Source organism: Rhinichthys klamathensis, unplaced genomic scaffold, assembly GCF_029890125.1.
Source record: "Rhinichthys klamathensis goyatoka isolate OS25496 unplaced genomic scaffold, OSU_Roscu_1.1 h1tg000001l_1, whole genome shotgun sequence".
Classification (NCBI taxonomy): domain Eukaryota; kingdom Metazoa; phylum Chordata; class Actinopteri; order Cypriniformes; family Leuciscidae; genus Rhinichthys; species Rhinichthys klamathensis.
The window spans coordinates 1,070,995-1,097,645 of record NW_026606555.1 but is presented as its reverse complement, the minus strand read 5'-3'; the positions used below and the strand labels follow the sequence as shown (position 1 = coordinate 1,097,645).

Sequence of the window (26,651 nt, the reverse complement as noted above, 5' to 3'; positions counted from 1 at the left end):
TGGAGTCATTCTCAATTCAGGTCTGAATTGTGCACAAGCCTGCTGTAGTAAGGCAGAACACATGTGAGATCAAGCCTTCGTGCCAGAGCCATCGTATTTACGACGAGCACACATGAAGGCAACCACAGAGTAATTGTGGGAAACTTTTCTTTCATCCCAGAATAAGATCCCAGATCGCTAGTACTTCAGTTTTGAGTGTAAATATTGACTGCAAAATTGCTTTAAACATTTTCGGTTCTACTTTATATTAGGTGTCTTTAACTATTATGTTCTTACATAAAAAAGGTACAACGTATTTATGGTTTTGTATTGTAAAACACTTGTGCTGCTATTGGGGTGTGATACGGGTAGGGTTAGGACAGGATTGGTGGGATGGGTGGGTTAAAGGGTCAACAGTGTCATTATAGATGTAACTACATGCAGGTAATTTTAAATTAAAGTAAATGTAAGTGCAGTGTATCAAATGGTTCATTTAAATCCTAGTGCATAGTAGATACAGATATTTAATATAAAGTGGGACCAAATGTTCTTGTACTGTTGAAGAAGAATGGCAATGAAGTCCAGCAGAAAATACTCATTTTGCTATAGGTATGTAGTTTCTTGTTAACTCTAAAGTCAAGACATCTTGAAATCTCTCATTAAAGTTAACTGTGTGCAAAGCTCAGCATGGTATGGAAATAAGAGGTTTGGAAACTGTTCCAAAGCATGCATGTTTATAGTTTCCATATTTTCTTTTTGTGTTATTTCCGAAGCCTGTTCCTTCCTGTGTGAGTTAATGTGTCCAGAGAGAATACTGATCCTAAAGCTGATGTGACAGTCTCTCAGCAGAGGAAGTCGTTGAAATGTTTCAAACACCGCTCAGTCCAACCCATAGGAAAGACTCAAGTTTATAGGAATGTTTGTGTTGGCCAGACGGCATGAGGAAAAAATATACACATGCCTATACCTTCAGAAACCTGTAGGCTATAGACACCACCTGCCACCATTATGTTATAGATGTGTGATTTCTGTGAGAGTGATGTAGACCTGTGGGAGTGATCCCTCACATGGACTTCACGGATCAGCTGATCTACACTCAAAAAAATTATATGTTGGCTTTACTTAACTTTTTTATGTAAACAGGTTCCACCGGTTCCACATAACTATGTTTCGTTAAACAAACATAATATGTTCATGTAACTTCAACATCATGGAATTTGGTCATTTTAAGCGACCCAATTAAACTCTGAGCTAATGAGTTAATTAAGTGAATAATTGAGTGATGATTGAGCATTATTGAAGACACCTGATGTTAACAAGCAGAATCTCTGAAGGAGAAAACCGGAATGTTTAAGTCACCATTATGGAGATAAGTGTGTGTTTTCGTTGGGCTCTTGACCATTAACTTATTAACTTTAGATTTTGTTTGGTTGCTGTACATGAGTTATAACAGCCGGATGAACAATAAACAAAGGTCATCTGATGGTGTTGGCTGTGTTTTAACATAATCATTATTTCACAATCATTTGACCTAAATCACTGAAAAATATATTAAACCGAATTTCTGAGTTAAGTTAACCTTTCGAATAATAGCAGCATTGTCATTGTAGAGCATACTATTTTTAGACTTTTCAATGAAATTTAAATGATCAAATCAATAAATAAAAAACTTCCTAAAAATATATATTTTGAGTAGGCACACACAGACATCAAGAATCAGCCTGTGAATCTCAACAATGGTGACAATTATAAAGCATGTTGCAGTGCATTCTGGGTGCCACCAATCAAAACTCATTCATGGCTCCCATCATGCATTGCTGCATGACTAATTAATGAGCTTATGATCTGTTTGTCACCATTGCTGAGATTTATATGCTGATTCTTGATGTCTGTGTGTGCCTACTCAACATATTTTTTAAGAAGTTTATTTTTTATGTCTTGATTTGATGATTTGAATTTCATTGAAAAGCCTAAAAATAGTATGCTCTACAATGACAGTAAGGTAAACTTAACTCAGAAATTGGGTTTAATATAAGTTCAGTGATTGCGGTCAAATGATTGTGAAATAATGATTATGTTAAATCACAACCAACACCATCAGATGACCTTTGTTTATTGTTCATCTGGCTGTTATAACTCATGTACAGCAACCAAACAAAATCTAAAGTTAATAAGTTAATGGTCAAGAGCCCAACTAAAACACACACTTATCTCCATAATGGTGACTTAAACATTCCGGTTTTCTCCTTCAGAGATTCTGCTTGTTAACGTCAGGTGTCTTCAATAATGCTCAATCATCACTCAATTATTCACTTAATTAACTCATTAGCTCAGAGTTTAATTGGGTCGCTTAAAATGACCAAATTCCATGATGTTGAAGTTACATGAACATATTATGTTTGTTTAACGAAACATAGTTATGTGGAACCGGTGGAACCTGTTTACATAAAAAAGTTAAGTAAAGCCAACATATCATTTTTTTGAGTGTATATATGAAGAGGGCAGCATGCAGATTGTGCCAGCCCAGCAACTGATATTGAGGATGGAAATGCGAAAGGATTGCTCTCTCACAGTATATTAGACCCTTTTATAACGCAGGAAAGAAAATTACATTTTATACAGTCTTGTTTGTTCTCTTCTTGGAAGAGTTACTGAAATGTCTTTAGCATTTGCCCTTTAGGAAAGCACTGAAACCCAAGAGGACAGTCACAGCGTTAAGAGTAACACAGTTTGCTCAGGAGTAAAAGTGCCTTTTACAGCAACACTAGAAACTCTCTGGTTGTCATCACTACCGTTTAAAAAAATTACACTGACTATAGACATTTATAGAAAAATATACTATAGAATTTTAAACTGGTATCTGTTTGACTTACAGCATTAAAACCCATTAATGCTGTGTTTCCATCCAAAGTTGTGAATTTGGAGCAAAATTGGAATATCACATATTACACATTGGAATGAAGCAGCATGTGTTTAAGAGAAGTTCTGCAAACGGAGAAGAAACATTGGCTCTTTTACCTTGTGTTGCCTGGTGTTTGTGAACGCAATCGTGTGAGGCGCTTCTGGTGTCAGGATTACGTCTGTTTAGTTTCATTGTGTTTTAGTTTTCCCAGTTCCCGTTTTGCCCGTGTTCTTGGTCGTTATTAGTTTCCATGGTTTCACATTTATCACGCACCTTTTTCTGTTCCAGTTGAAGTGGTCCTATTATGCCCTTTTACGAAGACTTGATTTTTTTTTTTTTTGAGGTGTACTAGAATTTGATTTCATGCTTGATTTGTTTAAAAACACATTATTTTTCACATATTTTACATTATTACAGCTCCTCTCTCCCCAGTCTGGCCTGAATGCGTCGTTTAGTTCCAGTTTCGATGAAACCCGTCCTTTCCGAAATACGAAATGTGCTGTGATTGGTTAGCTGGCCCAGTGTGTTGTGAATGGCAGTGTGTGTTTGGGAGATGTCCCACCCCTCCATAATCGCGAGTTCTGCTCTAGTGTAAATATTAAGGATGGAGGGAATTTTAAACCCGATTCAGACCCTGACAATGTTAACAAACAAGAGGATCGTGCTGAACGGATTTCATGCACGGTCTTTGCAAGTACAGATTTTACAGGACGTTTCAGAGTGGTATCTTTTTCTTCTACATTTTAGACGATGTTACACCATTTAATGATATTTGTAGGAAAACTATGGTTATACAAAAAAATGAGCCGTTCGTTGTAGTTCTTGGGAAGTGGATTCTGTTAAATGAAATATCGCCCTTTGGGGCGGACTTTGAAACAGCAACATCACACACTAACTAAAGTTGAAACAGAGAAACTGGGCCTCCACGAGAGGTGATAGTATGGTGCCTTACAGACGTACAACATTTGGACAATATGTATTGTCAATTAAGGGGTCAGAGATCTGGAACAAGTTACCGGCTGCCGTGAGAGAACGTCTGACTTACCTCAGCGTTAAGAACCAACTCAAACAATGGCTCAGGACACATCAAATTTGTGACCACTAGCGGTCTTTGGTGTATTTTATGTGCATGGCTTTGTTCACTGTTGTATTATTTAAGTATTTGTATCTACATCCAGTGACTGCGGTGAATAGTGCTGCTGGCAACCAGGGAAAGACCTTGTGACAGCCTGGAGAGACAGCTGACAGGAGGAAAGAGACCCCAATGGGGCTGGTAAGGGTTAGCTACCCTTGTCGGCAGTATCCAGCTCCGTGTTTACAGGATGCTGGAGACACCCGCCCAAGGCTTCTGAGAAATTAAAGAGAAAAATACCCCTAGAGTCTGCGAGAGCGGGGGCGGAAGATGACTCAATGTTGGACAACATGGTTAACGACTTAGGAATGGAAACGGATATGAGTATGGAGAGTAAGACTAGTTCAAGATCTGCAGTAAGTAAAGTCATTGAACTCCAAGTTTGTGTCTGTGGCTGGAGCAAGGTGACAACGGTCAGGGGTTTGAAGGTTCATCAAGGGAAAATGAAATGCTTGAGGGACAAGGGACAAGGGCCTCGCATTGATCAGTACTTCTTACGAAGTCAGTCAAGTCAGTCGAATGAAATCCAGCGACAGGAAGCAAACCACAGCTCGCAGGATATCAGCACCCCTGTCATTGACGAAAGGAGGGCTTGCACAGTTAGTGATGAACATATTCATACTAGTGAACCCGGTCAGGCTAACCAGCATAAGAGAGAAAAGAACCTCAACGGGCATAGGCCTGGAGTTAGATGGCCAAGAGCTTGTGAGAAAACTGCATGGGACACGGTAAACACAGATCTATGCTTTGCATTGGAAAGATTAACTGGTACAGTTGAAAAGAAGCTGGATAAATTTGGGGACATCATTTACGCATATGGAAGTGAGAGGTTTGGTGTGGAAAAAAGGAAGGAAAAAGTACAAACTACTCCTGGAATGTCTAGACGGCAGCAGAAAATTGAAGAGTTAGTTAGAGAAAGGAGACAGCTGAGGAAGCAATGGAAAAGAGCAGAACAAAGTCAGAAGGAGGGACTCAATCTCTTACAAAGGGCCATAAAAGATAAGCTGGCAACATTACGCAGAGCTGAGCGCCTACGGAAACGCTACAAAAAGAAGGAACGTGCGAGGGCTAATTTCTATAAAGACCCATTCAAATTCATAAAGAAGTTATTCACAAGTGAGAAGAATGGCACTTTAAAAACATCTAGGATTGAGCTAGAGAGATATTTGGAGGACACGCATACAGATGCAAAAAGGCATGAGCTTATGTCAATTCCATCAGACATACCACCTATCAACCCACCAGAATACCAAATGGAGGTCTGTGCACCTAAGTGGAAAGAGGTAGAGCAGGCTGTGAGAAAGGCAAGGGCTTCATCATCTCCAGGGCCTAATGGAGTTCCGTACAGAGTGTACAAGAGTGCTTCAGGAGTTCTGCGAATTCTGTGGAAATTGATAAAAGTGGCATGGGAAAAACAGGTTGTACCTAGAGCATGGCGCAGAGCAGGTGGAGTCTTTATACCTAAAGAAAAAGATGCTACAAGCATCAGTCAGTTTCGTCCTATTTCACTATTAAACGTTGAGGGTAAGATTTTCTTCAGCATTATTGCCCAGAGATTGTCCACCTACCTGTTAAAGAATGGCTTCATTGACACCTCAGTTCAAAAAGCGGGTATTCCAGGGTTCTCAGGATGCTTAGAACACATCAATGTTATCTGGCAACGAATTCAGTCAGCTAAAAAGGAGAGGAAGGAGCTCCATGTGACATTCCTGGATTTGGCTAATGCATATGGTTCAGTGCCACATGAGCTTCTTTGGGCAGCATTTGATTTTTTCAGAGTACCAATGTCAATTACAAATTTAGTGAAAGCCTATTTTGGAGATCTGCAATTCAGTTTCTCAACTCCAAAATTCAGCACTGCATGGCATTGCCTAGAGGTTGGAATAATGGCAGGATGCACCATTTCTCCACTGGCTTTTACCATGGCGATGGAAGTAATCATGAGGGCATCAAGATGGGTAGTAGGAGGAGAGCGCTTGGCTTCTGGGATGCGACTACCACCAATCAGAGCATACATGGATGACATGACAACCATGACTACAACAGTAGCCTGCACTAATCGGTTATTGGGGAAGTTAACAGATAATATTGAATGGGCACGAATGAAATTTAAGCCCTCTAAATCAAGGAGCATCTCGATAGTTAAAGGAAAGGTAGTAGATAAAACATTCTTCATTAATGGCGAGGCAATACCAACAGTTTCTGAGAAGCCAGTGAAGAGTCTTGGGAGATGGTACGATGGGGATCTAAAGGACACAGTTCGGGTGGGAGAAGTTAGACGACAAGCAGTGGAAGGGCTGAAGAGCATAAACAGCTGTGCTCTACCTGGTAAACTAAAACTCTGGTGCTTTCAGTTTGGTCTACTGCCGAGGTTGCTGTGGCCACTGACCGTGTACGAGGTTTCTTTGACAACAGTGGATAAGCTGGAAGCGTTGGTAAGTTCATACATCAGGAAATGGTTGGGAGTTCCACGCTGCCTCAGCAGAGTAGGACTTTATAGTAAAGGAATATTGCAGCTGCCAGTCTCTGCTTTAACCGAGGAGTTCAAGTGTGCCAAGGTCAGACTGGAAATGACCTTAGTAGAGTCACGCGACAAATGTGTAAGGGAGGCAGCCCCTGTGTTAAAAACTGGTAGAAAGTGGTCAGCAAAGAAATCTGTAGTAGAGGCAAAGGCTGCCCTTCAAATTAGGGATATCGTGGGACAGGTACAGCATGGAAGAGGGGGTTTTGGGCTCAGTTTAGCTCCTCCTAAATGGCACAAGGCAGGCCCAGCTCAAAGGAGGAAGCTGGTAGTCAACGAGGTGCGACAGCAGGAGGAGAGGATGAGGTGTATAAAGGCCATTTCACAGGCCAAGCAGGGAGAGTGGATGAGATGGGAGAGTGTGGAACAACGTAAGATGGGCTGGCAAGACCTTTGGTCAATGGAAGAGAGTAGGATCAGTTTCCTTATTAGGTCAACATATGATGTTCTCCCATCACCGCAGAACCTAAACCTCTGGGTAGGAGAGGATCCCTCTTGTCCTTTGTGTTCATCACCTGCCACATTAAGGCACATTTTGACAGGATGTAAGGTGGCTCTTAGCCAAGGTCGGTTTACTTGGCGCCATGACCAAGTACTGCGATGTTTGGCTTTAGCTTTAGAAGGCAAGCGTAACATGACCAATAAGTTGCCACCTGTTCTAGCAAAACATTACACGCAGAAGACAATAGCAAGCGAGCAACCACCAAGAAAAGGTGTTAATACCAATTCTCGCCCAGGACAACTGGAAGCTGCTAGGGACTGGAAGATGCTGGCTGATCTTGACCAACGGCTTATTTTTCCACCTGAGATTGCCACCACTAACCTACGACCAGATATTGTTTTGTGGTCTGGATCAGCACGCATTGTTCAACTGATAGAGTTAACAGTGCCATGGGAGGATGCGGTAGATGAGGCATATGAGAGGAAGAAACTGCGGTATGCTCATCTGGCCACTGAAGCAGAACAGCGAGGATGGAGAGTCCAGGTTTATCCAGTGGAAGTGGGTTGTCGAGGTTTTGTGGCACACTCTACAACCCGGTTCCTCAGAGACGTCGGATTCAGTGGCCAAGAGTTGCGTCGCACAGTAAAGAACTTATCTGAAGCAGCAGAAAGGAGCAGCAACTGGCTGTGGTTGAGACGGAAAGATTCTAGCTGGCTGTGTACAGGCCGCCACGCTACGGTTTCGTAGAGTTCTTGAAAATTTGAAGAGTCTGTTGGTTTGTTTGTATACGTTCCTGTGGATATTGCGTGAATGACGGGTGGTTGGGTAGATATTGTGTTTTGCGGTAGGTGGTATGCCATACGGAACCGTTGTCCACTGAAACTGCATATTAACGCTCCAGTGGGGCTCGACAGCCTTAGTCAACGGGTTGGCGCGTATGGTTGGGTCGCGGAGAGATTGTGATATTGTGGTTAGGTCTCAGCAGCAGGAGGGATGTAGAGGTCAGTAAGCTGGGCTGAGTTGAGTGGGGGATGGAGGGGGGTGACTCTGGGACGCCAGAGTCACTGTCGAGCCCTCTTGAGGTGTCGTGGGCTAGTCGACGAAACACTGAGGACGGAAGGTGCCCACTTGAAGACCCTAGAGATGTCCCCTACTCGGTTCAATCCAGCCGGTTGTCGTGCTGGTCCTGTAGTTGCAGCCGTCGCGTGCGCTAACGCGCCAAGTACACTGCAGCCGTTAACGCCGGACAGAAGGGGAGTCACACTACCTTATGGAAAGAAGCGTAAATGGATGGAGAAGCATAGTTTACTGTAAAGCTACGTCTTAGTTTTGCTTATCTTGGCGAAAGCCGAGTACAAATCAGCATGAAGTTTTAACATCTACTCTCGTGTAATGGAAATCATGTATACCATACCAGATCCAGCACTTTACTGCATTGAATAGCACTTTAACATAATTCAAATGTACTTAATGTACATAGAATAGCACTTTACTGTGTATATGTGTGTGTCCGCCGTACTAGATGCCCTGTCTGCTAACTGTGGTGTCTTTTATAATATGTTGTTGAAAACTGTGGGGTCTTTTACAACTGTGGCATCTGTGTTGTATCGTATTCAATTTCAATGTTTAGCTGTGTTACTTTGTACTTTGATGAGCTGACGGGGGACTGCAGATGTAAAATAGCCTTTAGGCTAATTCTGGCATATTTACATTGCTGAAAAGCTAAGATGTCCATTAATATGCACTGTCCCTTTTAAATAAATAAATAAATAAAAATAAATAAATAAAAAAGCATAATAGGACCCCTTTAATTACCTCACTCTGTGTATTTAAGCCTATAGTTCCTCACAGTTCTTTGTTCAGTCTTGTTTATGGTAATGTGTAGTTGCCTTGTTGATTTTCTCCTGCATATTCTCCTGGGTTATTAAAGAGACTTTTGGTATTCATTATGATTTGTGCGTGTTCATCTACACGTCACTTCTGGGAGGGAATTAAACCAAATCATTCTGATGACAGACTTCATCTCAGGTGTCTCAGAACGACCAACTTAACATTTGAGATTCTGTGCGATGCGTTTGGTCCGCTGGTTAGTCCAGTTATCCAGTCGCATCCATATTGAGGCAAAGCCACATGAGTCGTTTTTTTGTTGTTGCACATCAATGTGTTTATTCAGTAACTCTTTCCATTGTAGTTTATGCGCATATCTTCTTATCGGATAAAAAAGATTATCCTCCTCAATTAACCGCATTTGTTTTTTTCATATTGGTGCTTCCACCCACCATTTTTTATTGCGATATCCCAAAATTCACATACAAATTTGTGGATGGAAACATAGCTACTGGCAATCTCAGCGCGTCATTTGCGGTGGATTCTCATAATCAGGTGCTGCTCACAGTCCCTAATGAAAAAATGCAGTAAATCTCAGCAAGGGTGCTGTTAGCGGCCGTCAACACACTCTTAAACACCATCAAAACACACACACACACATTCCTGATTTACAGCCATCCACACCTCTGGAACTGAGGAGCAATTCACTGAGAAGTCTACTTGTCACAGTACAGGTTCATTGATATCAGATTTATTACCTGTACGGTTTCATTGAGCAGTGTGGCGTCAAATCCATTTCACTGTTCAAACTTAAAATCATACCCCAACATATATGTCATAATGAGAAAATTATACCAAAATATATAATCTCATGACAATAAAATTCCCATGCCCTTCACATCCGTGCATTGATGCCAAATGTTTCTCATTAAAAGAAATGCGTTTTCTCTTCTTTACAATCAATATCGTGACAGATGCTGTCCAAAGACAATAAGTTAAATAATATTAAGTTGTAAGCAAACTCGAAATATTACTTTAAATATACGTTTGTTATTCATCATCAACAAAACTCTTTTGATTATGGTATTTAGTATTATAATGTAAGGATGTGCAAGTTTCTCCATATGGCAGCGCTGAGCCACGAGTTCTCATTAGAAGCTAATCATCTTCTGGTTTATGGCTCTGAGCTGCGGATTCACTGAGATACGCTTTCTCGGACAGTATCGGGTGAGGGTGTGTGTGTTTCTGACCCATCACACTGAGCTTGACCCCTCTGTAATTTTGATTAGATCTCTGATCAAGCTATGAGCAAGCAGAGCGTATTAGTCCGTCTCCATCAGCTGTGGCTTTAAGAGCCATGTCATGGTGACACATTCAACCCTGTTTCTATTTGTCAAGTGGGCAAATGCCTGGCCTGTTACACCTCCAGCATTAATGAGGGGTAAATGAGCTACGAAGACGCCCGTTTGTTTGGGGATACTGCCCCAGTGACAAGCTGCTGTACCCTAGGTACAATCGTTTTTATGTTCAGGGCTTGAGAATGGATAAACACCTTGAATATTCGATTTTCACATGTAGACGGGCATTAAATGCCCATTTCCACTGATTGGTCAACCAAAGATCAACCTGTGCCGTCGTCAATTCTTCCTAATTTCTGCGCAACACAATAATAGTCATCCTCTGCTACAGTTGTGCAGATTCTTAGGCAAGGCAAGGCAAGGCAAGGCAAGGCAAGGCAAGTTTATTTATATAGCACATTTCATACACAATGGTAATTCAAAATGCTTTACATAGAAGAAATTAAAATAATCAAAACAAATAAGAATAATTAAAACAGTTTAGAATAAAAAATAAAGTACAGTAAAAACAGTCGGACGAACAGTGGCACAGTGCTCATTCAGTAAATGCATAGCTAAAACGATGATTGCAATACACGTTTATTGCAATTATTTGTAAATGACTTAGCTCCGCTCTGTCCAGTGTGTCGCACACCTTTGCTACTCAGATTTTGAGAGTTGGACGGCTAAATAAAACAGGCGGTATGCCAAACACAGGCTAGGGGTTAATGTGGGTGCAGATGTGCACATTCATATTTCTGAAATAAACAGCTGATATTTCTCTGGCAAGCCATTCGTTAGTCTGGTTGTTTAATGAGAAAGAGATGAAATGCAGTTGCAATTAATTTTGTAAGAATCCGTACAGGACTATTATTCTGTTGCGCAGAACTGAGGAAGAACGGATGACAGCAAGGTCTGATCTTCGGTTGATCAGCGGAAAGGTGCGCTTCACTCCCGCCGTATAAATCAAACATACAAGTCGTTTATCCATGTTCTACCCCTAAAACATAAAAACAAAAAATAATGCTGAACTCTTGATTTGCATTATTTCATTTTCGATTTCTCATTTTTCTCCTTTCAATATAAAATTTAAAAAAATGAATTAACGTAATGTACACAGATCCGGATCCCACACATTTAAATACAATGGCATTTTGGTAATGAATCTCGTAACATGAGCGTTGAATTTTTAAGATGACTTGCATTCTGTGGCCTCCGTTTTTGCCGATGTGTGTCATTATGTCACTAGCGATATGTATATAGTTATAGGGAATAGAATGACCTCTCGCTAAAGTGACTTCATTGTGGACTGTTGCAGTCATGCTAAGATGTGCGATATTTGAAGATCCTCTAACAGGGTTTAAACAAAGGGGTATTGCTCCACAGCAAAGGCAAATTGCATCTTTTGTTCATACGTTTGATTGTGTGTGTGTGTGTGTGTGTGTGCCTCCACAGCTGCACGTGTGTTTATATGCATGTATTGCTTCACTTGCAGAAATTCTTGACCTGATTGTCCTGAACCCCAAGTAAAAAAAAAAAAAAACATGTCTAGACAGTTTGTGCCCTTTGTGTGTGTGTTTGCTACCCAGACTGCAATTCTAATCTGCGGGTTTCCTGTTTATGGGAGTGTGGATGGTGTCAGGAGCCCCGGGGGGAGTTGTTAGGTCCGTTTCCTTCCACAGTCATATCATAAACCCATCAAATTATGGCACAGTAAAAAAAAAAAAGAAGAAAAACACCCAATTCCTGCAAGATACAATGCTCAGTGGAGACCTGCGGATGCTTCTTTATCATTTATCGTGCATGTTTCATGTTCTGTTAGGATGCACTTTCCATGAAAACAGGGCACAAAAGGCTTGAAACTCCTTTTCCTTTTCTTATCAAATAGTCAATGAAAGGGGCTGCTTTATCTTCAGAAACTGTCTATCATCCACCTCAGGAGGACAAAATGGATGGTTATGAATAAAATAATTTTTATTTGGGATGTTTTTATATTTTTTTATTCCTTGGACATGTTTTGGTTCCTCTCTGTACACCCAAATGTCCATTTGGTTAATTTATCCCTGATCAAACCAAAGCAGAAATTTTAATTTACAGATTGCCTAATTCACAGTCAGACGCTTTCGTTTATTCCACGAGCAAAATAAAGGTAACGTGAGCAGTATTTTTCATTAAAGAAAACTATTGTTATAACAGTCATAACTTTGGTACAGGGACAAATCATTAAACTTGAAGAATGCAGTCAAATTTCAGATAAAATTGCAGTCAAAGTGCAACTGTCGGGTTCCAGAAAAAAGAAAAAAAAACTCAATTAATTTTCCCCATAGGGAAACTGATTTTTAATGATAACTTATAAACCTTTAAATACGGACCTACTGTGAGCCCCAAGGTTATTCACTGATAGAATATGCTTTTGCTGAAGCCATCTATTTATATTATTTCAATAATATTAAAACGTATTCTATAATGTTACCAATATATTCATATATATTCATAGACTGTATATATATATATATATATACATATATATACAGTATATTAGTAACACTTTATTTTGACGGCTCCTTTTGAACATTCTGTTGACTATAAGTAACTTTGCAACTACATGTCAACTTATTCTAACCCGAACACTACCAGTCTACTAATACTCTACTTATTCTCTTATGAGAGTCAGTAGACATGTAGGTGCAACGTTACTTATAATCAAAAGAACGTGTTAAATGGACTATCAAAAAAAGTGAAACCATATTATATTATATAGGCTATATTATTTCATGTTTTAAATAATCAGCTGAATTCATGGTGGAAAATACCATTACCCATGCTGCTGTGCAGAGAATTCGATCAATCAGACAGATGCGGCGAGCAAATTGCACCAAAAGTGTAATCGAAATGTTCTCCCTACGGTCTCAAAATTTTGCAACGAAAAATTGTGTATTTTGCCATTATTTTTATTTGATAATGTGATTTGCAATGCTTCATGGGATTGTAGTTATTTCCCTTTTTAAAGCCATTAAGTTTACAGTCTTCTATATTTGTTTTGTTTTTGTCCGTTTTTTAAAAATACATATTTGCTTTAATAAAAGTTAGTTTTCTTGTGATTCACTGCATAACTTGTTGGTTTGGTTCATGGATTATAACACTTTATCCATGACTTGTTACCACACCAGAGAACTAGAGCCCGAGCCAACACTCGCCATTGGACCATGTGTGAGAGCCGGAGCCAGAGGCAGCCAACGTGTTCGTCCCGAAGCTAGAGCCGGAAGCCTCTGTCCCGGAGTCCGCGCTGTGGGGGCAGATCACTCCCGAACCAGCTGAGGAGCACTGGCTCATTAGCTTCCCATCAGAGCCAGGCTCCACCTCGGCCTGTCAGCCTTTCGTCTCCACCTCGGCCTATCGGCTCCACCTCGCCCTATTGGCTCCACTTTGGCCTGTCAATCTATCGGCTCCACCTCTGCCTATCGGCTCCACCTTGGCCTGTCAGCCTATCGGCTCCACCTCGCTCCCTATCGGCTCCACCTCGCCCTATCGGCTTCACCTCGGCCTATCGGCTCCACCTCGCCCTATCGGCTCCACCTCGGCCTATCGGCTCCACCTTGGCCTATCGGCTCCACCTCGGCCTGTCAGCCTACTGGCTCCACCTCGCCCTATTGGCTCCACTTTGGCCTGTCAATCTATCGGCTCCACCTCTGCCTATCGGCTCCACCTTGGCCTGTCAGCCTATCGGCTCCACCTCGCCCTATCGGCTCCACCTCGCCCTATCGGCTTCACCTCGGCCTATCGGCTCCACCTCGGCCTGTCAGCCTACTGGCTCCACCTCGCCCTATTGGCTCCACCTCGGCCTGTCAGCCTACTGGCTCCACCTCGCCCTATTGGCTCCACTTTGGCCTGTCAATCTATCGGCTCCACCTCTGCCTATCTGCTCCACCTTGGCCTGTCAGCCTATCGGCTCCACCTCGCCCTATCGGCTCCACCTCGGCCTGTCAGCCTACTGGCTCCACCTCACCCCATTGGCTCCACTTTGGCCTGTCAATCTATCGGCTCCACCTCGGCCTATCGCCTCCACCTTGGCCTGTCAGCCTATCGGCTCCACCTCGCCCTATCGGCTCCACCTCGCCCTATCGGCTCCACCTCGGCCTGTCAGCCTATCGGCTCCACCTCGCCCTATCGGCTCCACCTCGGCCTGTCAGCCTATCGGCTCCACCTCGCCCTATCGGCTCCACCTCGGCCTGTCAGCCTATCGCTCCACCTCGCCCTATCGGCTCAACCTCACCCTATCGCCTCCACCTCGGCCTGTCAGCCTATCGCTCCACCTCGCCCTATCGGCTCAACCTCACCCTATCGCCTCCACCTCGGCCCGTCAGCCTTTCGGCTTCACCTCGGCCTATCGGCTCACCCTTGGCTCTGCGCTCCCTCAGCTCTAGCGCTAAGTGTTTTGAGTGCCGAGAAAAGCGCTAAGTAAATGTAATGAATTAATTAATTAGCTCTACCGTGGTCCAACATTGCTCGGCCTCCAACGGGCTCCCTCGTTCCTCCGGCTCCACCTTGGTCACTCGTCATCCTGATTCCGCAGCGAAATTCTGGCTGCGCCTTAGCCCTCCACCCCTTTGGCTCCACTGGGTTCCTCTTTTCCTCTGGCTCTCCTTTAGGTCCTCGCTCCCTCCGTTCTTGCCCTGCTCTGCCAGGCAATTTCGCTTAGGGCCATCTACCTCATGGTTTCGGTCGCCAGCTCCGCCTCAGTCAGTCGATCCCAGGGCTCCACCTATGTGACCTATCAAGGCTCCACCCTCCTTCGACTCTGCTGTGTCTAGTTTAGTTGGGTTTTTGTTCATGTGTCTTGGTTTCGGTCGCCAGCTCCGCCTCAGTCAGTCGATCCCAGGGCTCCACCTATGTGACCTATCAAGGCTCCACCCTCCTTCGACTCTGCTGTGTCTAGTTTAGTTGGGTTTTTGTTCATGTGTCTTGGTTTCAAGTTTACCCTTTTAGTTTGGTCTTCATTGTGCCTTTGTTAGTTTCCTTAAACGTTTTTCTGTTGTTCATTTAGTTCCCATGTGTATTTATGCTCCCTGTTCATTTCAGTACCTTGTCAGTTCTCATCTTGGTGTATTCTCCTCGTTTTGATTAAAGTATTCCGTGTTTGTATATTCTGCATCATGCATCTTACTAATGCCATGCTGAATGTGAGAGGATGCTTACATGGAGCAAGAATTAAGAAACCACATCTAAGCAGACAAATATTTCCCCACTATTCACTTCCTCTTTGAATAAAATTGTGTCATTTTAAGTTTTTTTTCATAGAGACTAATATCATCATTATCTGTGCTTCTGATATGTGCCTCGCATTTTGAAAAAATACTGATCTAGCATATCTATTTCTCAAGAACATATAATTTTTTCCTTTTATTTCTTCAAATGAAATAAATATGAATATCAAATACATATATTAAGTAAAACATCAATTTGTACCCTGTTTGTGGAAAGAGCCAGAAATATACTTGAGCTGTCAGTTCTTGTTAGAAAAACAAAAATCAAATGAGCTGCCAAACTACGTTACCCCTTTAAAGACAAAACTGTGTTGTGCAGAGAGTTTGTGTGTGTAGGTTTGTGTGAAACGCTCTGCTGTTTTTGGCTGTGATGGAGCTCTTCTCAGTGCTGGCCGCTGGCCGGTTAGATTGATGTCTGTGTGTGGCAGCTCTGTGTGATGACTGATGCGTGTGTTTGCCAGGAGCTGCAACCTTGATTGTGATAAAGCACAGAGCTGCCATCAATATACGCTTACTTCCACTGAATCAAACTTTGATCAAGATGGGTCGAGAGGTGAGGAGCAGAGAGGAAAATACAGCTGAAAATTAAAAAGAGGATCAAATATTGCCTGTAAAAATGATTACATAGATGGTGATGTGACTTTATTTTGATAGTCCAATTTAGACATTCTACTAACTATGAGTGAATTTACCAATACATGTCAACTAACTCTTATTCGAGTATTAGTAGACTGTCTGCTTAATATCTGCTAATTCTTTATTTTGATGCTCCTCTCCAACAGACTTTCTACTGACTATCAGTAACTTTGCAACTACATGTCAACGTATTCTCCTAACCCGAACACTACCAGTCGACTAATACTCTAATGAGAGTTAGTTGCATGTAGTTGCAAACAGGGTTCTCAAGTTTTATCAAAAGCTTGGAGTGAGATCACATGCGGTTAGGGGAGGAGCCTAAATGGAGCCCCGCCCCCGCTTTGCCCCGCCCCCAATTTTACCCATTGTTCATAATTAACTAGCAAAAATGGAAATTATAACAATTGGTAAATCTGATAAATGACAGAGCAATTCATCACATCAAATATAGGCCTACTCTTTAATGTTATATTTCAAAATTAGGCTACAAATATATAACAAATTGCTAATCTTGTTACATTTAGGCTAATGTATGTTGTGACAGGATATACAATATTACCAAGAGCACTCTGCTTTAGCCTTAATGTAACAAGAAATACTACTAATACAGTAGGCCTATAATATAGAATTTAAAATAAACTGAAGAAATACATCTTCATTCCTTCCCATACCCAATAACATTTCCTTAGCCAAACTGAGCCAAAGCTTTTGGCCTGGTTGCAAAGCAGTTGTAGAGTTTTTGACTGCATCAATAATGTATACGATGGGCTATATATTAAATGTTCTAGAACTTCTAGTCTAAAAATGTTAGGCGAGCTTTCTTCCAACTTACTTTCTCCATCACGACGTGTGTTCGCGCGATGTCGCGGTGGCCGAACTTCCGTGTGTGTTCGCGGACTTCGCGCGTCTATAAGTTGCCTATAGTAACGAACGCAATCTGGCCGAGATACGGACGCGCTGGCGGCAGGAAACTTATCTTTGTGTGCATGCGCCTCGTATACAACGTTATATATAAAGCTTGCAGGACAACTTGGTTGGCATTGCCTTTTCAGCGTGAGAAATACACGGTGTGGCGTGTGAGCGTGTGAACTGGTTGAATTGCGTGTGTCTCACGGCCAATGCGTGAGACTTGAGAACCCTGTGCAAATTAATGAGAGTTAATTGACATGTGTCACAGTGTGGCTATAGTAACGTGCATGATGAAGGAGATGGATAACAAAAACAGTCTTTAATATTTCAAAAACAGAACACTCAGGAGATCAGCTTATAAACCATACTAAATTATGTTTTTTGAAAATATAAAATGCAGAAAGTTTTCTGTGAGGGTTGTGGTTAGGGCTAGATGGATAATACAGTTTGTACAGTATACAAATTATTATGTCTATGGAAACCGTGTGTGTGTGTGTGTGTGTGTGTGTGTGTCCGTCTCCAAAGCCTCCAGAACCAGTCCAAGCCTGCTTCATAATAATAAACAAGCAATGAATAAAATGGAAGAAAGGAAGTAAAAGGGTAATAAAAGCACAGCCAATTGCAAATTACAAGTGTCATTATCCTCTATTAAGGAAGTCGTTCATCTTTAAGTGCTATTCTGGATTTTGTCACTATGGAAACATTGTGATGTGTGATACAGAATGACAGAAAAAAAGATGGAAGTCACTCACACACACACACACACACACATGCTCAGAGGCTGTGATTGAAAGCGGAACAGAGTCTGATGGGTTTATGTCGCAGGGTATTACAAGTGTGTCATCACGAGTGTTTCAATACGTGTGTGTGTGTGTGTGTGATGTTGCAAAAAATAATTATCTTACAGTATATAGAAACATCTTTTAAAAGAAGAAGATCCCAGAGTACACATGTGGACTGCTCAAATGTTGCTCTTTCAAAGCTCAGGCAACTTAAAGGGATAGTTCACCCAAACATTACTCATCCTAAAGCCATCCTAGGTGTTCTTTCAGAGAAATACAATCAGAGTTATATTAAAAAATGCCCTGGCTCTTCCAAGCTTTATAATGGCAGTGAATGGAGGACGAGACCTGACGCCTGGCGTATTGATGAACGCTGAAGCGCAGAGGATAGAGCAAAACACCAGCCGCGAATTAGAAGTCTAAAACAAGAATTTTTAAAGAGAAATGTCGGAGAATTGTGTGATCTTGAAACAAGAAAACAAATGATATTTTGCTTTTCAAGTACACATATCTTGTTTTAAGGATATTCCGATATTTTTACTGGAAAACAAGGCAGAAATACTGATTAAGACAATGGTGTCTTGCGGTGTTGAATCCCAATGTCTCCCAGCCTTACCGGAGGCGTTATATGTGCATTATTTCCTCCTGCAGGGATTGCTGGTTTGAGGTGAAACATTTGTATGTCTGAACCGACAGCTGGGCTCAACCCATCAGAAATGCGCAGTGAAGACGAGGAGCCGGATGGGAGTGAGCGATGGAGAATTCATCTTTTGAAAGGCATGTCTCTCGGCTGTGAGGCCTGCAGACGGCTTACCGCTCCTGACGCCCGCGCGCCATGAAAGAATAATTAGTTTTGTCAAGCTGAATGAAGGATCAGCCGTATCAGGATGTGAATGAAGAAGGAATGAGCGCTGATATCGATCCGGTCGGGCTCAGAGAGAAAGAAAGAAAGAGCTGTGATCCTGAGCTGTGTTCAGCTTCGTTCCTAGCACCATACACGCATCTGAACGCTCTCGGAAACATGACGAGTCTTTTAGAATCATTTCATCTGGATTGACAATTATATACTTTCAGCTATCAGGAGTGTCATGTGAAGAGCGTTTCCAGTGTTCCTACATCCTGCATTTTCACTTTTCAATGCATATGTGTTCAGAACTGGTAAAGGTCAACACATCTGAGACAATCTGACTGTGAGAATGTTTGCCGGTATTTATCTAATGTAATTTTTATATATATAGATATAGATATCAACAGCTTTCAGCATTGGGCAAAATTCTGAATTCAAGAAGCAGTTTCCTCTGTTCATGAGAGTGAATTTAAATTAATCTCACAGGACACTGAACTCTGTCTACTTTTGTGTTCATTTCCTTTTAGACATGATTAAACAACGGAAAAATGCACACACAAAAAATAAACAGCTGTTATATGTTTTACAATGCTGTGATGAATACTAAAATTGACATTAGAACCATACACAAAAAGAAAAACTACACATTACATTATCACTGTCATCAGAGTGAGTAATTTGAATCATTCCCACTCAATTTTTTCATTCAATAATGCTAATTTGATCAGGAATGAAACATGTAACTGTTTTTTTTTTTTTTATCATTGGGTCGTTAAATTATTCACTTAGACAATTTGTTCTGATTCATTCAGGGATAAAAAAAAGTAATTGAATCATTCACATGATTTTTTTTCAAAAATGACAGTTCTGTCAGGACCACTAACGTCAAAGAACACATCAGGATTCATAAGGGCAAAAGCTGACAAAAAATGTTCCTATGTGTACGCCAACTAAAGAGTACTACAAACTTTTTGTGCTCATTTCTGTCAGGAACACTATCGTCAAATACGATTGACAATTAGCATATAGTTTGGATTGGCGGTATGGTTCTGTTCTGGGCAAGAACTCCCTCCTAGCATGGATAAGAGCAGGAGCGCAGCGATAACCCCCCTTAGGGTAAACACAACAGAACCAACATGAATGTATTGCAGATATCATTAATGTCAATATTTTAATGTACAACATAATTCGAGCATTTAGTCTGATTCAAAGGGGAATGCCAAATCCTGACTGAGACAGGAGGAGCTGGGGAGGGAGGAGGGTAATTCGCTCCTGAGAAACGTGATAGCTGCGGATAATACTGAAGGAGCTTATATATGAATACAGTGATAGGCGTCGTATCCTATAGGTAGACGTGGATCAGCTGAGAGTCACCGATGCGAGCTTGACTAACGTGACCTGCCAGAGCTGACGCTGCGCTTGATTCACTGCGGACTATGTTTTGAATGTTGAATATTCTATCACATAAAGTCAATGGGAGATTTTCAAAAGAATAAAAATGTCCTGTAAATTTAGCACTTAGAGGTTTAGAACAAACCCTGAGCAGAATGTGTCAGGAACATCAGTACAAACACTAAAATAGATGATGGATTGGTTTGTCAAGCTCCAGTTTCAAAAACATCCAAGCTGGAAGTTGTTAATGCTTCCTGGGAAAATGTCCTTGTTATGCTTTACAAATGTGTCCCATATTGAGCATAATATCCATTTGACTGTGGACGTTCCAGAGGCAGCTGCTAAGCTCTGATGTGTTGGATGAAGCGCGGTGTGAAAAGACTTTATCCCAGCAGAACTAGCACCCGCATTCAGAGAATTTACTATAAAGAGCACGGGGAGAGTTTAAGTGATTGGGACAGAGAGGAGAACCTTGCTTTTGTCCAGCTCGCATGTCTCTGAGAACTCGTATGGAACATCTGTCGGAGCAGCTGAGAATGATTTCATGAGATCAAATGCTCTTTGATTCACACCGACTATGCACACTCTGCTTTTTTGGTGCATAAATAGACTACACACAACAGAAAACCCAGTGTAATACACACATGCTGATGTCAAGATTTAAACCATCACTCCATTCATGTATTGGTCTCCAACCCTGATCCTTAAATTTCAGGTTGTTGAAATATAGTGTACCACATACTGCACAGTGTACACTAAATACTGGCTAGTTTTTTGTTTTAAATTGTATGTAAATTTGGATATATATATAATTGTCAATTATTTCCCTATATATTGAAATTGCTATGATTAATGTTGATTAATAAAAACGACATGTTTAAAAGTAGAAATATCGCCAAACCTAGTGTCCAAAAACGATTTGTTTTCAATCAGTTCCCTGTGTTTTAGTTAGTTTCTTTGGTTACTCATTGTTAGATTATTGTTGGCACCTGTTGTTCAGTTGTTTGGTTTGTTCAATGTATTTAAGCCCTGTTTCCTTCCGTTCTTTGTAGAAAAGTTTTTCTAATAGTTTCAGTAGTTGTAGTAGTTTCAGTTTCTCTTTATATAAATTCGCTTAGACTTGGCCTTTATAAAAAAATGTTGTTAATAACGAACGCCACTAATTTAAACTCTGTTTGTTTTATCCTTATATTTGTCATTCCTGTTCTTTTCTGAATACTGTTAAGTTTAAAGGATTTACTGTAGTGTATGGGGAACTAAAATACATATTTACAGTGTTTATAATGTTTGTAAACGTTTTGTCTTATTTACTGGTATTTTGTATTGTTTCTGAATGAAATAATAAAATATGACGCTGTACACTGATGCAACTTATCTTCTTTTTTCTCAACAACATAATTTTGACTTCAGTTCAGTGTGAAAACTCCTGTTAATAATCATTGGAGCTGTCTAAATGAATATGATTTACATGGTGTTCATTCAGAACTCATTCAGCAAGATCGCACATTGGGAAAATTAATCATAATTGTGATTGTTGATTTAGTGTGTATTTATGCAGTCTTTGAATTGTATAAATAATAATAGTAGTAAGCTACTGTGCTATTCTGAATTACTGTAAGCTATTATGTACTTTAAACTACTAAAACTCATACTCTCTCTAAAGAGGGTTTGAACATCAGCTGAAGTGACCTAATGTTGCTCCATACTGTCTATATCTGAATCTTGGGAAATCCCAGGAAATGTGGGAAGTGGATACTAAGACAGTGTTAATTACAGAAACGAGGACAGGCAAAGCAGCTCTCTCACAAAGCAGGACCAGCTCTAGTTTCATAACTGTGGCTGTGTTATTTTGATGAAGGATGTGTTTGATGGATTTGAAGGTGCATTTAAAGTTAAAGTCTCACAGCTTTAAAGTCTCACATTCCTGAAATTATCATTTTGTTTCAAAACATCCACAAGTTTGTTCCAATAAGATTTTCCCATAGTTCATTTCAGCAAAAATGTCTGGCAGTCCGAGACTTAATGGAAGTCTCCTTTATAGACAGTCATCTGGGTTGAAAAATTGCATAATCAGGGTGAAGCAGGAACAACCAATAATTTTCGGCTTAAAGTAAATTTTCGGTTTCGGCCGAAACAGTTTTGGAGTGCTAAAATCATTGACCGAAACAGTGATGTTTATGCCGTCTTCACATGCTATCGGAAATTTCCTACTTCCCACCTATGAAGTTGTAATTCCAGTGTATGAACTCTAGTGTATAAAATTGGAGATATTTTGACATTTAACCGCATAATACTTGTAGCTACCTTAAGCTGACTGTTATAGTTTATTGTATTGTTATAATTTTAGTTTGTGTAATTTTTTATAATTTCTCCAACAGCCCAAACATACATACAGGAATATAGAAAGGTACTTAAAACAAATTCATGAGAGAAAAAAATTGTAAATAAATCAGCTCCACATCAGTTTCCGGTGATCAAGGGCTTAGGGCGTTCCTTTTAAATACATTGCTAGGGTCTCGCCAGTAGTGGGCGCTCGTGCAACGTAAGCGATGATGTACATCCAAGTGAACGAGACAGAGGGAAGTTCGCAAGGGAAGGGCATAAAAAATTGGTCTGTGTCCAAAATCGCCCCCTATACCCTTGAATAGGGCACTATTTGTAGTGGTGTCTTAAACCATAGTGGATGTTATCGAGTGCACTCATTCAACCCCACAATGCACCTTTGCAATCGTAATGCTAAGACATAAACAGATGGTCAAAAGTAAGCTCTGGCTATATGGTCCTCTACACAGGTTTTTTATTTTGTGGTCTGCAAGTGTTTTTGCTTTTGAGCTGTCTGTAGAAGCGGCCATCTGTCTTAGGAACAGCTAACGGTGTGTGTGCTGTGTCTACAGGTCTTTTCCCAGCTGTGCTGAACCTGGCCTCTATGGCAGAGATCAAGACCAACGCCACGTGTGGAGAAACGGGACCAGAAATGTACTGCAAACTAGTGGAGCACGTACCTGGACGGCCCGTGAACAACCCTCAGTGTAGGACCTGCAACCTGAAGAGTGATTATGATTACGGTACAGAACACACACACACACACACACACACTGCTCTCATGCTGTGCATAATCCATTTGATATGCTCTAATCAAAGGCTGTTTCAGCTCATAAATCACTGCATTCCAAAATCACTGCACACACGTGATGAGAAAACATTGGCACAGTGGCAGTCGTCTAACACATGTACACTATATTCTTCACTTCACAGGCCTCTTTGAAAGAATAGGAAGTGTGTTTTTAATAGCAATATCTGATTCATAGACACAAATGTTCTTTGGAGTCGTACTGGAATGAGTCTGAAAAGTTCATTCACAGACCAGACTGAATTGTTGAGGGGTGCATTTTCCGTCGTTACCAACAGAGTTTAACGGAACATGCAACTATAGTTGGCTAACAACGATTTTGGGAAATGCAATGATTGATAGGGAGAAAAATACCTTTAATTAAGCCAAATAGCAGAAATAATATGTACTGGAAATCTTTCATTTTCAGCAGATCTCTGACAACACAAGCCCAACATCACATTCCCCTCACCAAAGTGAATAAGGGACATTTGCAAGAACTGCAAACGTAATTCAAATATAAACCTAAATATAAACATCAGTAAATACATCTCTCTTATATGCACACGGGGGTGTATTTAGGCATCATTGAGGTGGTGGAGAGGCTTGGAAAGGTTTGCACATGAGAGGAACACCATTAATAATGATGTCATGTGTCTGGCTGGAAGAGTCTTGGGAATAATATTTGATAACAGCTATTAGTGGTCGGTCATTCTTAATTGGGCCCTGAGGATCAAGCCCTAATAGATGGAGCAGGTATGACGTCAGAACCCCGAAGACTAATTCGCCGTTGGAGATTTTCCTATGGGGTTTTATAATGTTCGTACACTGCACACACTCACACTCCAAGCTGTATTATCTAGTTACACATAAAAAAAAAAAACGTATTCTAACTGCTTCAAAATTCATGTTTTCACTATGGGTGTGTGTAATTTATTGAAGAAAATAAATGGATGGTCGTGGCATGGCGGGCCTGGGTCATGGAGTGTGAGCGGACCTGGCAGGCTATGAAGCCTCCAGGGTGGACCCAACAGTCCAGGGGACATGGGCGGAGCCGGCAGTGCAGGAAGTCAGGGCGGAGCCAGCAGTTCAGGGGGCCAAGGTGGAGCCGGCAGTTCAGGAAGCCAGGACGGAGCCGGCATTGCTGGAAGCCAGGGCGGATCCGGCAGTTCAGGGGGGGCCAAGGTGGAGCCGGCAGTTCAGGGGGCCAAGGTGGAGACGGCAATTCAGGAAGCCAGGACGGAGCCGGCACTTCAGGAGGGGCCAAGGTGGAGCCGGCAGTTCAGGGGGCCAGGACGGAGCCTGCATTGCAGGAAGCCAGGGCGGAGCCGGCAGTTCAGGGGGCCAAGGTGGAGCCGGTAGTTCAGGGGGCCAAGGTGGAGCCGGCAGTTCAGGAAGCCAGGACGGAGCCGGCAGTTCAAGGGGGCCAAGGTGGAGCCGGCAGTTCACGGGGGGCCAAGGTGGAGCCGGCAGTTCAGGAAGCCAGGACGGAGCCGGCAGTTCAGGGGGGGCCAAGGTGGAGCCGGCAGTTCAGGGGGCCAGGACGGAGCCGGCATTGCAGGAAGCCAGGGCGGAGCCGGCAGTTCAGGGGGCCAAGGTGGAGCCGGCAGTTCAGGAAGCCAGGACGGAGCCGGCAGTTCAGGGGGGGCCAAGGTGGAGCCGGCAGTTCAGGGGGCCAAGGTGGAGCCGGCAATTCAGGAAGCCAGGACGGAGCCGGCAGTTCAGGGGGGGCCAAGGTGGAGCCGGCAGTTCAGGGGGCCAGGACGGAGCCGGCAGTTCAGGGGGCCAAGGTGGAGCCGGCAGTTCAGGGGGCCAAGGTGGAGCCGGCAGTCCAGGAAGCCAGGACGGAGCCGGCAGTTCAAGGGGGCCAAGGTGGAGCCGGCAGTTCACGGGGGGCCAAGGTGGAGCCGGCAGTTCAGGGGGGGTCAAGGTGGAGCCGGCAGTTCACGGGGGGCCAAGGTGGAGCCGGCAGTTCAGGAAGCCAGGACGGAGCCGGCAGTTCAGGGGGGGCCAAGGTGGAGCCGGCAGTTCAGGGGGCCAGGACGGAGCCGGCATTGCAGGAAGCCAGGGCGGAGCCGGCAGTTCAAGGGGCCAAGGTGGAGCCGGCAGTTCAGGAAGCCAGGACGGAGCCGGCATTGCAGGAAGCCAGGGCGGATCCGGCAGTTCAGGGGGGACCAAGGTGGAGCCGGCAGTTCAGGGGGGGCCAAGGTGGAGCCGGCAGTTCAGGAAGCCAGGACGGAGCCGGCAGTTCAGGGAGGGCCAAGGTGGAGCCGGCAGTTCAGGAAGCCAGGATGGAGCCGGCAGTTCAGGGGGGGCCAAGGTGGAGCCGGCAGTTCAGAGGGCCAGGACGGAGCCGGCAGTGCAGGAAGCCAGGGCGGAGCCGGCAGTTCACGGGGGGCCAAGGTGGAGCCGGCAGTTCAGGAAGCCAGGACGGAGCCAGCAGTTCAGGGGGGGCCAAGGTGGAGCCGGCAGTTCAGGGGGCCAGGACGGAGCCGGCATTGCAGGAAGCCAGGGCGGAGCCGGCAGTTCAGGGGGCCAAGGTGGAGCCGGCAGTTCAGGAAGCCAGGACGGAGCCGGCAGTTCAGGGGGGGCCAAGGTGGAGCCGGCAGTTCAGGGGGCCAAGGTGGAGCCGGCAATTCAGGAAGCCAGGACGGAGCCGGCAGTTCGGGGGGGCCAAGGTGGAGCCGGCAGTTCAGGGGGCCAGGACGGAGCCGGCATTGCAGGAAGCCAGGGCGGAGCCGGCAGTTCAGGGGGCCAAGGTGGAGCCGGCAGTTCAGGGGGCCAAGGTGGAGCCGGCAGTCCAGGAAGCCAGGACGGAGCCGGCAGTTCAAGGGGGCCAAGGTGGAGCCGGCAGTTCACGGGGGGCCAAGGTGGAGCCGGCAGTTCAGGGGGGGTCAAGGTGGAGCCGGCAGTTCACGGGGGGCCAAGGTGGAGCCGGTAGTTCAGGAAGCCAGGACGGAGCCGGCAGTTCAGGGGGGGCCAAGGTGGAGCCGGCAGTTCAGGGGGCCAGGACGGAGCCAGCATTGCAGGAAGCCAGGGCGGAGCCGGCAGTTCAGGGGGCCAAGGTGGAGCCGGCAGTTCAGGAAGCCAGGACGGAGCCGGCATTGCAGGAAGCCAGGGCGGATCCGGCAGTTCAGGGGGGACCAAGGTGGAGCCGGCAGTTCAGGGGGGGCCAAGGTGGAGCCGGCAGTTCAGGAAGCCAGGACGGAGCCGGCAGTTCAGGGAGGGCCAAGGTGGAGCCGGCAGTTCAGGAAGCCAGGATGGAGCCGGCAGTTCAGGGGGGGCCAAGGTGGAGCCGGCAGTTCAGAGGGCCAGGACGGAGCTGGCAGTGCAGGAAGCCAGGGCGAAGCCGGCAGTTCAGGGGGCCAAGGTGGAGCCGGCAGTTCAGGAAGCCAGGACAGAGCAGGCATTGCAGGAAGCCAGGGCGGATCCAGCAGTTCAGGGGGGGCCAATGTGGAGCTGGCAGTTCAGGGGGCCAAGGTGGAGCCGGCAGTTCACGGGGGGCCAAGGTGGAGCCGGCAGTTCAGGAAGCCAGGACGGAGCCGGCAGTTCTCTGGAAACATCAAGAAAAA

The 26,651-nt window shown here is 43.7% G+C and overlaps 1 protein-coding gene across 9 annotated transcripts in view; it reads left to right on the top strand.

Moving 5' to 3' along the window:
• lama2 (laminin, alpha 2) overlaps window positions 1–26,651 on the top strand; it is a 364,467-nt gene that overhangs the window by 17,486 nt on the left and 320,330 nt on the right. For all 9 annotated transcript variants that reach the window (XM_056268199.1, XM_056232539.1, XM_056272103.1 and 6 more), the window contains exon 2: window positions 22,865–23,035. In XM_056268199.1, coding sequence (XP_056124174.1) covers window positions 22,865–23,035 — 171 coding nt within the window. The remainder of the gene's footprint in view (window positions 1–22,864; window positions 23,036–26,651) is intronic.